The 14,449-nt window shown below is 40.6% G+C and overlaps 1 protein-coding gene across 1 annotated transcript in view; it reads left to right on the top strand.

Annotated features, from left to right (window-relative positions):
* Positions 1–14,449, top strand: part of GLDC (glycine decarboxylase) — a 40,900-nt gene that overhangs the window by 12,057 nt on the left and 14,394 nt on the right. Inside the window, exons 4-15 of the mRNA XM_080987743.1 lie at positions 3,701–3,865; positions 4,529–4,606; positions 5,066–5,213; positions 5,734–5,930; positions 6,740–6,836; positions 7,483–7,588; positions 8,186–8,325; positions 9,748–9,828; positions 11,057–11,154; positions 12,131–12,215; positions 12,365–12,406; positions 13,244–13,386. Coding sequence (XP_080843869.1) covers positions 3,701–3,865; positions 4,529–4,606; positions 5,066–5,213; positions 5,734–5,930; positions 6,740–6,836; positions 7,483–7,588; positions 8,186–8,325; positions 9,748–9,828; positions 11,057–11,154; positions 12,131–12,215; positions 12,365–12,406; positions 13,244–13,386 — 1,380 coding nt within the window. The remainder of the gene's footprint in view (positions 1–3,700; positions 3,866–4,528; positions 4,607–5,065; positions 5,214–5,733; positions 5,931–6,739; positions 6,837–7,482; positions 7,589–8,185; positions 8,326–9,747; positions 9,829–11,056; positions 11,155–12,130; positions 12,216–12,364; positions 12,407–13,243; positions 13,387–14,449) is intronic.

Here is a 14,449-nt window from a genome sequence, read left to right as displayed (position 1 = left end):
GATTTTCCATAGTCACATAGTGGTCTACCATTCGAAGGTTTCTCAAAGGTAGCTGAGGCTTTGGGTTTTTTTAGATGTTTAATCAAGGTTTGCAAACATATCCATTTATAGCTTCGGTCCAGGCTACCTGAAAGATCATATCTCCCTATATGAAACTGCCCAGGTGTTAAGATTCTCAGGTGAGCACCTTCTCTTGGTCCCATCAACACCAGAAGCTCAGCTAGTGGCGACACGAGACAGAGCCTTTTCTGTGGCTGCTCGCATATGGTGTAATCCCTTCCCAAGAGAGTTAGATTGGCTGCCTCTTGGTTATCCTTCTGCCAGTAGGCTAAGACCTTCCTCTTCAGACCGGCCTTTGAAAACTAAGTTGCAGACAATGCTGACTGCTGGGCTGCTGTTAAGGAAAACGGTGTTTTAATGGCTTCCTCTAACTGTGCTTTATATATTTAAACCATTGTTTTTAACTAGTTTGTTTTTATTACTTCGTATTTTATAATGTTATTTTTAAATGCTGTAAGCCACCTTAAATCCCAGCTTGAGAGAGAGAGATGGGATATAAATGCATATAGTGATGTTAATTATATTAAATGAATAACTAAATAAATAAAACAGCTAGCACACAAAAAAAGCTTCATGGCACACCTGTCCGCACATCCCTGTGATCGTCCTTTGTGGCTTAATGGGGAACAAACTGCCACCCTGCCTGGTTGCATGCAGGAGATTCTAACTCACTGCAAGTGCCTTGGTGAATTGTTTAACCGTAGTTTAGATGATAGAAGTTTTCATTTGGCTTACTCATGCCTTAAAATGAATTCAGAAGCTTATCCACATACTGGACTGAATGGGAACAGCTTCAGAGCCCGTAAATTTCTCACGGATCTTTGACTTCTCTTCTTTGAAGTCGAAACTTCACTGTGTACTTATCAGAGGCTGAGCAGAGTAAAAACAAAAACAAAACTGTTCCCCCCCCCCCAAAAAAAGTTGTTATATAACTTATCAAAGCTAAAACCAAACACTCCTCCTTGCTGGAAAAATAAGAATCTGTAGCAGGGCTAGCCAAGGTCATACCCTCTAGATGTTGTTGGACTTGTACTATAAGCATCCTTGACCATTGGCTATGCTGGCAGGGACTGAATGGAGTGCCATCAATATTCTTTTCTTCCTATTGCTTCTTAGCAAACTGGAGGGCAGCACGTTGGCTACTCCTTATCTTTTTTTTTAAAAAAAAATTATTAACCGACCAATCAAATCAAATTAAATCACATCACATAAATTCCGAATTACAAAGCCGAATTTTAAATTTTGTTGTCGAGGGGACCCATATTTCAAGATCCGAAGGGGGATTCTGATCATCTTCTTGCTACTGCTTTAATGTCCAAATCAGTCCAAATCAGTCCAAACAGAGTTCATAATTCTATCCAGTCTTATCTTGCTGTTTCCACATCACATCTTGTTCATATATTTTCTCTTTTTTCTTTATGATCTCTTCTGATAGTCTCCTTAAGCCGATAAACACCAATAATAATCCTGTGTGAATTTTTCCGTTCTTCCAATCCTCAAATCGAGATGGTTTCCATATATCATCGCCTTCATAGATAACATCGCTCTTTCCATCGTTAATTACAGAACTGTCGTTCTTAAGTCCCTCTGAGGAGTTTCACCCACAATATAAAAACAGCTCTATTTCTCTATTTCTCCTCCCAGACTTAAGTCCTCCGACAGAACTTCCCAATATGGCGACGGCATTTTTAACTGTGTCATTCCAAAGCCCTTATACATTCCACGCTCTTCTTAAAACATGCTTTGGTTCGAAAGTTTATCTCCACACAGCCTTAAATCCACAGTTTAAGTCCTTAAAATGACATTTCTGACTTGTGAGGGGAGGGGATTCTTGTTTAATCACATAAGGAAAGAAAGGAAAGTTTTTCCCCCCTCCCCCATCAGTCATCAGTCCCTTTACCATACCGAGTCTTGGCGTATCTTCTCATAATCTATACTTGTTCCTCCGACTCGTCTTGTTTTATCAGAGATCTCTTCTGTTAGCAGTCTTTACCCCCCCCTCCTTCCTTGAAATATGTGCATTCGCTTCATCCAAATTGTTTCTTTTGAAGTTCTTGCAGCTAGTGGCGCAGATCAGAGACGGCGTCCAGGAGCGCCGAAATCCCACAGGAGGGCTTTGTGCCTAGTGCCCCCATCCCCACAAATTCGGGGGTGGTATAGGGCACAGCAGGCAAGGGCAGTCCCCCACCACCATCCTGGGGGGGGGGGGTAGTGAGGCTAATTACTCCCATCATAGCCTCCAAATTACCTCGTGTGGGTCGGAGAGATGTTTTTGTCAGCCATCTTCTAGTGGCCCCTCCCCTAGTGGCCCTTATCTTTGAACTACATTTAGCCTTTCATAGCTAAAGTCACTACTTCATAAGTTACTCCTTTTGGGTTATAACCTGGCCTTTGAGTTGACAACTGTGTTCCCTACGATTCAAGTAAGGTTCCCTGCCTTGCTTTAGACACAACCATTTTTCTTTCTATATGGGCTCAGCTACATTAGGCAAAAAACAATGTTTTGAATGCATTATAAACACGCAACAGCAGATGGTGGCAGAGAGCAAAAGAAATTTTCTATGTGATTTTTACATAGTTTTCTTTCTTTTATTATAACAATTTCATTTCTGACTTATTTATAGCGTGTTTTTTCCGGTGTGTAGATCCACCCTTTATCACTTGCAATACGTTTTACTTAATACATTTTACTTAATACGTTTTAGCACAGGAGTGGGGAACCTTTTTGGCTCCACGGGCCAGACCTTTATCAGGATCAAACTTGACGGGTGGGCAGGGCCACTTCCCTGTCAATTAAACGATGTCATTATGACATCACTAGATCAGTAGGTGACTTGTCCCACCCGTCAGTCAAAATTCCTAGCGCTGGATTCCCAGGCCCCAACAGCCAGTGGGCTGGCTGGTTTTGGGGGACCATAGCACAAGCAAAGTTGTTGGCCTTGGAAGTGGTGGTGGGGAAACAAAACTGGCCTATAAAAGGCTTTCTTTAATTGTGTGTGCCTGTTCTCTACATCCCAAGCAGGGCTTAATTTCTAAATTAAGTTCTCAGCAGGAAACAGGCATACACAGTCAAAAGCAGGTTTCTTTGTCTCTGTCTCTGTCTCTGTTCTCTCCCCCCCCCCCCGCCCGCCCTGCAAGAACCGCATCTAAAGTTTAGCATGGAATTAAACACGCAAAATGAAGATTTTACTCAGTGTTACAGTAGCACATAGCAACACCAGCTGTGATCGTTCTGTGTCATGGTTTCTGAAACCAGAATCTTTTACAACACTCAGTATTTTAGTATCGACTGATCAGTTAGTGAAGAGTAACTGAAGTTACAGCATAATCAAGTTAACAGATTAAGTGCAGCTTGACTCTGAATTTTGATACCTCTAGACTAGCATATTTGGGGTGGTAGATAACTGTTTGATAATTGACGAGAATGCTTTCTATTCAGCAGCAAATAGTCACACTCTAAAAGTTAAGCCCAATTTATTTATTTTTCTTATAGTGCATTCTCTGTTTGCAACATACATATCAGCCAGATTCAAATGGTATTAAAACAGACAGTTAAAATATATTGGAGATTATGACCTTTTTGGAAACATGGTTCAGAAGGGTCAGAAGTTTGATATCTGAAATATTTTGTTTTTAATAGGGTTACCCAGTACACCCCTTACCAGCCAGAGGTATCTCAAGGAAGGCTGGAGAGTCTATTAAATTATCAAACAATGGTGTGTGACCTCACAGGAATGGACGTGTCGAATGCATCTTTGCTAGATGAAGGAACTGCTGCAGCCGAAGCTATGCAGTTGTGCCACAGGTAACAGACGGAAACAAAAATAATTGCAATAGCATTTTTGTTTTATAAAGGGCCCCGCAGTTAGGTTCAATACAGTAGTTATATTAAACAGAATGAGCGCTGCCCCCTGGCCTGTAATCGGAAATGTTAATCACGAAGAAAGGAAAAGGGATACTAAAAGAGAAAATACATACCAAACTTGAATAAATATCAATTGGGTGATTTGGAGGGTACTTAACCATGAGGCCAAGGGACCATAAAGTCAGTGATCCTGTTTTCACAGTGACCAACCAAGAGGGTTTAGGAAAACCCACAAAAAGGGTGATAACTTTCCATTGCTGTTCCTCTCAAGCAACTGACAAAAAATGTGAAGCAATATTTAGTTATCAGGTCTCATGGCTCTCTGTGAATGTACCTAATAATCTTCTAACAATAACGGAGTCTTTTGCCTCACAATTTTCTTATGTGGATCTTGGTAACTAAGTGGCAGGCTTGAGTTTTTATTGGTTTCGTGATTGATGGATACTTCCTGCCAGCCCTTCCTGAACTATTGGCCAGATACCCAAGCCAATCAGGAGTAATGATGTAAGCTGTAGAAACTTGTTTGCCTGCAATAAAAATGGTATGAAACATATTTTAAATGCTTACATTGTGTGTTTGTGTGTCTCTCCCCCCCCCCAACAGGCACAATAAGCGGAGGAAGTTTTATGTCGACATCCGATGCCATCCTCAGACGATAGCAGTGGTGCAAACCAGAGCAAAGTAATGTTTACTTCTGTTGCATTATTTCCTTCAAATCAATATGTAGGTATCTCATTGGATTCAGACTTTGCTCCCAGCGGGAACATCCCTTGAATCGAGTTACATTCTTCCTGTGCAGGAGAGGGAGAGGAGATTTGCCAATTTCCGCTCCCGCCTTAGCTCCCAGCACCTCCTCTCACCCTGTTCAAGGGGACTGGGGGGCCATCAACCATCGTGGGAGGTATTGCTGGGTTCTGCAGGGGGAGCAAGGACTCAGCAAAAGTCAGCTTTCTTCCCCCCCCCCCCCCTTCACCAGCACTGGAGGTGCTTTAATCCACTGGATTAAAACCTTTCTGTGGACAGGAGCCTTCCCATTTGTGGAAGGGTAAAGTCAGGATCCAATCCGTAAATGATGTTGAAAACCCATTTACAAGCAGGAAATGGCTTACTCTTTTCCTGTATATTTCTCTCGCTTTCCAGTTACACCGGCATTATTGTTGAGTTGAAGTTGCCTCATGAAATGGACTTCAGTGGCAAGGATGTCAGCGGCGTTTTGTTCCAGTACCCAGATACCGAGGGGAAGGTGGAAGACTTCACTGCATTTGTTGATCAAGCCCATCAGAACGGGGTAAAACGAAGCGGTGTTAACCTTTTCCTGACATATTTTGTATGTTTAACCATTTAGATTTATTATAACTGTAGTTGCAGAACACTCTTCGGAAATGAACCTCTCTGTGCAGACGTAGGTCTCCCTTGCCTTATTTGACTTCAATAGAGGCCAAAGATCTGCATGCAGAGTTTGTAGGAGTAAATCTGCTTCTCTCAACAAATAAATGGTTGAGCTGTTTCAGAATGAACCAATGATCTGATTTGATACAAGGTTTCTTCCTAATGCTGCATATAGTGATTAAATCTACATCACAGTACTCTTAATTGTAGATGAGGTACCGGGAACAGGTAATTTATATACCCCAGCACAGTTGCATTAAACATGAAATTAAGGCATTACTGGTTCTTTCATTGTTGTTTTCTTTGAGACGTACTAGAATCACTTTGATTAAACCTTAGTTAATTGTCATTGGTATTACATAACATAGGCCATGGTTCATTTGTTCTGACAATGATGCTGATCTCTTTTCTTGTTTCAGACTCTAGTCTGCTGTGCTACTGACCTGCTAGCTCTGTGCATCTTGAGACCTCCAGGAGAGTTTGGTGTTGATGTTGCTCTGGGCAACTCCCAGAGGTTTGGGGTGCCTCTTTGTTATGGCGGGCCACACGCAGCCTTTTTTGCTGTCAAGGAGAACCTGGTGCGAATGATGCCTGGAAGAATGGTAGGAGTTACAAGGTAGGCTAACTTGAAGCCGAAAGCTTCAATCCTAGTCATGGGACTTGTGCTGAAGACATCTCGGGCGATTGTGCAAAACTCCATCCTTCTGATAACACATTTCCCTTGCCATGAAGTGATTTGAGCTTTTTGTCAAATATGAGACACACATCTTCTTGGGTAGAATATGATTTATTTATTTATTTTACTTACATATGCACTAATATATAAACATAATTTCCTCCCCTCAAATCACTTTCCACACTTACTGCGCATAGAGCTTCACTGTCCACATGGAGCTTCCATGCTTTCAAAGGATTCCTTACTAAATTTTCTGTATACATCCCTTTACATATGCAAAGATGCCATCTCTGTTCAGCTGGAACTTTACTTCCACAATTGTGTGTCCCTACTGGAACACCTTCAAGAGCCTAAATTGGAGGAGTGTGTCCAAGAAACTAGTATATAAGGTTTAGGTCAAGGGCACACACTGTAGATTTCATAGCTTGTATCAGTCAAGCTTGTGGTTCCCCTTGCTCACAGTCTGTCAGGCTTTGTGAAACTGGTCCTTACATCTTGTTTCATGGAATTGTCATTTGCACTATTGGGCTTTGCACTCAATTGTTCCATGTGATTTCAAGTGAATAGAGGGTGCCTTGACCGACAGATTGGTTCAGGAACAGTTTGGCATTTTTAAATGCCTTTTTAATTATTTTGCTCAAGCATCCTAGCCTTGCATTACCTTCTTGAGTATACTGGTCACCTTTTATTAAGAAAAGCAGAGCCGCTCTATGTTGAGAGAGTAGCCATTTTTCTTTTTATGGCTCAAGGGATGCTAATGGAAAAGAAGTGTATCGACTTGCATTGCAAACCAGAGAACAGCATATAAGAAGGGATAAGGCTACAAGCAACATATGTACTGCGCAGGTGAGCTTTTCTTCAGTCGTTCAGTCATTTAAAAAAATTAGTAGATTTATAAACTTTTTAAATTTTGTGTTCACGCTATTTGAATATGGGGATAGTAAAATATGTGGGTATTTTGGGGCAGTATCCAGCTGCTTCTGCTGGCAAAGGTGTGAATGAACGGGAGGAGAAGGGAATCATTTTTTTTTTGTAAACACTGCACCTGCTTTCCTCTGAAACCCTTTGTGCCATATCCCACAATTTTCCAAAGGATACCGGAATCCTTTGGAGCACATTTGGAAATGCACAAGGAGAAGCGACAGATACCACCACTCCGCTCCCTTTTGCAGAAACCTCATTGGGTTCAAATAACTTTTCCAGTGAAGAGGAACACAGTTAGATACAACTTTCTCTTTAATGTGGCCTTTTTTGCAAATTTACATTCAAGAGATCTGAATGATTATTTTATTGTTTTAAAATGTCAGGAATGTAATTGTAACTTTTCATTGTGTGAGTTGATTTGAACTCGATTACAAATAGAATGTTTTAAATATTAGTGGGTTATTTTTTCCTAACATACTTCAAGCCCCCCACCCCCACCCCCCGGAAAAAACCTTACACTAACCTGCTTGTGAACTGACTTATTTCCCCCCAATTTTGTGCCTTTTAGGCACTTCTGGCTAATATGGCTGCTATGTTCGGAGTCTACCATGGCGCTAACGGACTAAAGCACATTGCTAGGAGGGTGCATAATGCCACTCTCATCTTAGCGGAAGGTGAGTTAAAATTAATCTAATGGCTGCATGATGGAGACTCTTCAAAGATTTGAATATTCTGTGCAACAACTGAAATCTGTTTTATGTACTTATTTGTATACTGGTCTTCATTCCAGGGTAGTAAACAACAAGTGCAAATAAAACATTTTATGTAATAAAACACTAAACTTGTATAATAAAACTTGATTATTAACCAGAAAAAATGTAGACATCATAAGGGAGACCCTTTCACTTTGAAACAGCTCTATGGTAAATATCTGATAAAATAGGCACTCAAGGAAGAGCTTTAGCAGAATAAACTGAAACGCTGAACTAGGATTAAGATAAATTGGGAGATTGCATATCTGAGGAACCAGACGAGGTGGGGAAATAGGCAACAGTGCAGTTTATAGTGATTCATAAGACAGATTTGGCTACCCCCACCTGCCAACTCTGAACAAATTTAGGCAAGTCTGTTAGAACACCAGTAGAAATCCATAATCCCAGCATATTGTTGTTGAAAACCGTTATCAACCAAAATACTGCATATTATATGCAGAACCTTATAGGAATGTGAGCAGCCAGTGGAGCGAAGAGTTCACATGTTATTTCTGCTAGGTCTGAAGAGAGCTGGTCATAAACTGCAACATGACCTATTTTTTGATACCTTGAAAATCCAGTGTGGATGTGGCGTCCAAGAAGTCTTGCTCCGAGCAGCCCAGAGGCAGATAAACCTCCGGATTTACAATGATGGTACAGTAAGTGATGGCTAAATTTATTCTTGGATGTGTTCCTTTCAATGTCACATTGGGGCTGGTTGTCTAAAAGCTTTCCTATGATATCATTAAGCACTAGTGTGATGGAGAAAAATCGAGGCTGCACTTCGGTGGTATCTAACTTTGCATAGGCTGACTAAGACATACAATCAGATATGCATTGTTGGAGATGTAAAAGATCAAAGGCAGATTTGATGCAAATCTTCTGGGATTCGCATAAAAATGTAAACAATTTTGAGCATGATACGTGACAGGACTGACTGTGCTTTCCCCAGGAAGCCCCAAACAATCCTGTCTATGTTGTGTGTCACTCTGAAGTTGGTCTTGATCTTACTGCCAAAGTGAAACTTTGCATAGCTCATCTCTGGAAAACAAGAACCCTCTGATAGTCACAGAAGAACTGGGGAAAATTGGGAGCCTGCCTAGGTTAGAAAGTCAACATACAATAGTAACGCTATACAGTGGAACCTTGGGTTGCGGACGTAATCCGTGACAGAGGCACGTCCACAACCCGCAGCGTTCGCATCCTGAAGCGCCGTGTCTGCGCAGGTGCCAGCGCAATTTGGCACTTCTGCGCATGCGTGAGCGGCGAAACCCGGAAGTAACCCATTCCGGTACTTCTGGGTTTCCCACGATCCACAACCCGAAAACACGTAACCTGAAGCTTCCGTAACATGATGTATTAGAATTATCCAGACAGATTTATTGAGAGCTAAATCAATTGTAGAGAGAGGGAGTGTTGCATACCCTTTTCTTTTTGGGGTCTGAATTTTTAAATTCTGCTTCACATTTTCTGAGTTCACTTTCATTAGAGGGGAAAAATGTAAGGGGCAGATTCCATTTACTGGTGCCACTAGCAGAAGCCTATGCAAGGCTTCCACTAACACAGGGAGATTTTCTTCCTTCCCTTCCCCATCCTCCAGATTGGCTTGGGGAGGTCAAGATAACCCCATAGTACATGGGTTGAGGTGAAGGTCAGTCATTCCATTAGGCAATCAGAAATGCTAATACTGATAACACCTTCTCCTTAGCACTACATTGAATTCCTCCCCTAAATTTTAAATAACTGATACATAGTGGAAGTTTGCTGAAATTACTAAGCACAGTTTTGTAAAACATGATGCGCTTCTATAGTTAAGGCTAGAAGAATTGCAGTATACAGTATTAAACCTATGGAGCTACTGAAAATGCAAAAAGATTATTGTAAGCTTCCACCAGTATCATTTGAACCTGATGAAAAAAATTGTTACTTTTCCCCTTCTGTTGTAGTAATAGGGACCTTCACATCACGTTGGTGAAATGTCAACAGTTGTTACACTACTTTAATGTTTTGTTTTGTGCTCTTCGAAAGTACACTGTTTTTTCAGTACTAAACTTTGCTTCCTCCCTTCCAACTGTCAATAGCTTGGAGTATCTCTAGATGAAACTGTAACTGAGAAAGACCTGGATGACTTGTTATGGATCTTTGGTTGTGAATCTTCCGCTGTAAGTAGATCGCAGATCAGAGTGCTTAACGTTTAATTGGTAGACTCTGTCGTGTATTCTACTCAATGTTGATCCAGAGCAGAACTCCAGCGTATAGTTAGCAGAGTAAAAACCTAAGCACGTTGCAAGATTCCTAAATAATAGACCAGAGGCAATTGTATTTCATCCAACAGCTTTACTGCTACTGAAGGCAAATGAGCATAATGGTCACAGATCCAATACATTCTGGATTGGCACTGTCCATAAGAAATCCAATTGCAGCAGACCTAACTTAAACTTACAATAATTTATAAGAAGATTAAACCTTAACACTAAGCATACTATGTACAGAACACCACACCAGAGGGAAGAGAAAGTAAAACTCAGGCTCCTCCTGGCCTTACTATTATAGTCAGCATGACCTTGACAGAAAGAGATCACAGAACCAGCTTAAGCCAGCTGTACTCAGCTTCTCTGAAGAAATAACCCAAACATCGTGAACCTTCTGCTTATTTCTTTCACACAGAGAAGCTTCCAGAACCCTCTTGAATTAATTAGAATAGGAAAGATCTCCTCACATCAGATCAATACTTTCTGTACTAAGAAATGCGAAATGCCAATATTAAATTTTGAGTCCATAAATGGACAGCTGCCTTGGTGATTTAATTCTCCACTTCCACCTCTTGCTAAGGAGGTTTGAGTATTGTTTTGTGAGATAATGAGGGATCGGAGTTCAATTTAATCAACTTGTACTGCACCAAAATTCTGCATTACACAAGATATGGTAGGAAATCTTAGCTTTCAGCAATGAGAAGCGTGGGCCAGTAAAGAAAATTCTTCTACCTCCCCCAATTTATTTATTTAAAAAAACTCCTCTAATGACTTTGATTTATGGGAACTAAATGTTATTTCCACCTTCTGAAAGACTAGAAGTATATACCCAGGTATTTCTAATTCTTATGTGGTGTATATACTTCAGATTAAGAGAAAACTTTTTAAGAAAACATCCTTGCAGACAAAATGCTCATGGCAGTCTTCTTTTAAGAGCGATTTGCCTTGCTTTCGAATTAGGCATAACAGGGTTTGCCTGTATCCAGGGAGCTGGAGAAAGATTTGCCTTTACATAAATACCATGAAAGCAGAAGTGCTGAAACAAGGACAGTTTTTCCCCTACTACCTGACAGAATAAATTCTTTGAGAGATAACGAGTAACGTCTTAAGAACCCCCCTGTCTATCTTGTTTTGAAAGGAACTGGTTGCTGAGAGCATGGACGGAGAAACGAGAGGTATTTTTGGTACTGCGTTTAAGAGAACATCGAAATTCCTAACACATCAGGTATTCAACAGGTTTGTGAAATTAATTAATTTCCCCTTGATATCATCTGAAAAAAGAAGTCTACGGGATTATAATTGTGAGAGAGAAATTTGGTTTAGTATTTCAAAACATTGCTGCGATGTAAGCCATGGGGCAGTGGCGACAGCTTGTCTCCACAACTGCGGATGCCTAGGACTGCCGCCATCACCAGGGGGCGCTCTCTGTCATCATGCGCCCCCCCCCAGCATGCTGAGATCACTTGCACACGTAGTGGGGTTTGGTGACTTAGCGTGTTTACGCTGGGGGGGGGGGCGTGTTGATATAGAGACTGCATTTTGTTGGTACCCGTCCCCCTCATTTAAAATATTGTGGGATCCAGGGCCCTGGGGATTTGATGCTTATGACCCGGGGCAAGTTAAGGATTGAGTTACCTAGCTTACGTTTTTATCATTCATATTTACAATGCAGCCTAAATAACTGTGGGCAGAAATGCCTCAATCTAGCAATCCCATATCTATCACTTGATAGCATGGGCATATTGATCATGGGACAGTCATGGTTCTACTAAGTAACACACCATGACCTGGTTTGCACTTCAGAGTAAGTCCAAGTTTGGTTTACTGTTACAGTGTGAACAGGCTGGCTCCCATTTTGCACCCACTTGGGTTTTTCCAGGCTAAACCAAGGTTTGGTTTAGCATATCCAAATCCAGGATCAATGTGGAAGTCTCTCCTGCTTAACCGAAACATACAGCCGTAGGGCAAACCTTAGCTATAGACCATGAATAAGGAGGAGAGACCTTAACCACTAAACCAAACGTTTTAACCAATTAGTGCTTATTATATTTGCTCTGTTTGCACTATGTAGAAAAAGTAAATTTAACTTCAGTTTTTGAGATAAATAGGAAAGTTGAAGGGGGTAGGAAAGGTCCAGTGGTTTTCATTGTTTTATGTATTTCATGGCTTGTGTGGTTAACTGGTTTGCTAACGTATGTTTTTGTGTCTCCAGCTATCACTCTGAAACAAATATTGTCCGGTATATGAAGAGATTAGAAAACAAAGATATTTCCTTAGTTCACAGCATGATTCCTTTGGTAGGTATTAATTTGAAAAGGAAAAAAATGGCAGTTGCTGGTGCCCTTGGTTGAAATATACTGACTACATTTTATTTTCTTCTGCAAGATTCTTGTTTTTGATTTTGTTTTAATGTTTTTACTTACTGACTACATTTTCTGCTCCTCAGGGATCCTGTACAATGAAGTTGAATAGTTCATCAGAACTTACAGTAAGCTTTTTCATTTTTATTTTCTGAGAGATGTGTAGCTAATCAAGCAATAATAGCCCTTCACCCAGAATTCCATGTGAACATTAATTAAAGATTGAGGGTAGATTTAAATAAGCTTTCTTCTCCTAGGAGTATTTTGTGTCTTGGTGAGATCCTTGTGGAAGTGCTCTTGCGAATGGTCCCAGCAATCTTGGGCATATGGTAGTTTTTGAAATAAAAATTGAAATCACAGGACCCACTTGCTATGATGCGCCCACTATGAATCATTGTAGATAAACGAGAAAGTGTTGTGGAATCCACTTTAAGATAACGTGGACACAGAATCCTATTTAAATTCAAAAGGGTGGAGACGTATTTGATAATATTTGCCTTAAATATTTGCTCTGTTTCAGGCTTCCTCAACCTCGGCCCTCCAGATGTTTTTTTGGCCTACAACTCCCATGATCCCTAGCTAGCAGGACCAGTGGTCAGGGATGATGGGAATTGTAGTCTCAAAACATCTGGAGGGCCGAGGTTGAGGAAGCCTGCTCTATTTCATACAGCTTTCTAGATTATTTATATTCAGAACTGTTCAGCAAAATGAATCAGTTCTGTAATGCAGAGAAGAAATAGTATACTGATGACTTTTAATGGCATTTGATTTGTATTTTTTAAAAATGTAGTTTTTTTCTAGTTCATAATCATGTTTTCTAGCTGGTAATAATGTTCAACCTATTATTACGTTGTGGAAACCTAAGTGTCATATATCATAAGTATCCTATATAATTGGTGTACAAAAATTCTTCAACCCAAAAGTATTCACTTTCCTTTCCGTTTTTGTGTTTTTCTTTTCTGCAGCCGATTACGTGGAAAGAATTTGCCAATATCCACCCCTTTGTGCCTCTAGATCAGGCTCAAGGATACCAGCAGCTTTTCAGGGAGCTTGAGAAGGATCTGTGTGAGATAACAGGCTATGACAGAATTTCTTTTCAACCAAACAGGTAGGAACAATCTTGCTTGAACCAGTGTTTTTCAGGCACACTTGCCGTACTTCCTGCTTTTCCTAAGGGCTGTTTCACACATCCATTTCCCTACCCAGATATTCCTCCTAGCACACCTACTGCATGTTGCACCATCACATGTGACAAATGGCATGTGTGCATGTGGTACAATAGACAGCTCAGGAATGAAAGGTTTGAGCTGATGTAGTGAAAACGATTACATTTTGGGTGTCTACATGGATAGGCAGAGCTTTTGGTTCCAGTAGCAACTATCTGCTTTCTGACGGTGCATATGATTTGGAGAACTTCTGTGAAATGACAGCAGTTTGGTCACTTCCCCTCAATGACAGAGTTTCCCCCACTGCAGAAGCCCTGAGACAGAAGTAGCCCTACTGGAGGATTTGCTCACTGTTGTTAAATATGTTAAAGGCCAGGTCAGGAATGGCCAACTGTAATGAATAGCATTGCTACAATATGCTGGTTAACTGAATATCCTTTTTTTTTTTTTTTTTTTTTTGCATCTCTGTTTTTGTTTTTTTTTAACTTTTTAAATTCAAAGTTAAAACAAAACATATTATCCAGAAACATATCATCTTTATTTTTTCCCCCATTTTTCCTCCCTCCCCCCACCCTCCCACACAAAACCCATCCACCCCCACCCCCAGGCTTCCGTCAGTTCCAGTCTTTGATTTCTCTAAGAATGCTGTTTTCTGCATGTTACACAGTTGTATAGATCCTCAAACTATTTAGCTGATTATTATCAATAAAAAGTTTGTGAATGTTTATTCAAAACCAGCCAAGGAGTCCAGTTCGCTTTGTTGCGTCTTCAAATACTTTGCAAAGGGTTCCCATTCATCTTTAAAGTCACAGTTATCCTTGTCCTGTAGCTAATATGTCAGTTTTGCCAGTTCTGCATAGTCCATCAATTTTTCTTGCCATGATTCTTTAGTTGGGGCTTCTTCAGTCTTCCATCCTTGTGCTATTAGAACTCTCGCGGCTGTTGTCGCATACATGAAGATGTTTTTCAGCTTTTTTGGCAGATCTTTCGCTACAATCCCTAACA

This window comes from Podarcis pityusensis (assembly GCF_964106645.2).
Source record: "Podarcis pityusensis genome assembly, chromosome: 17".
Classification (NCBI taxonomy): Eukaryota; Metazoa; Chordata; class Lepidosauria; order Squamata; family Lacertidae; genus Podarcis; species Podarcis pityusensis.
Note: the sequence above shows the minus strand (reverse complement) of the source record. Positions and strands in the feature narration are given on the sequence as shown.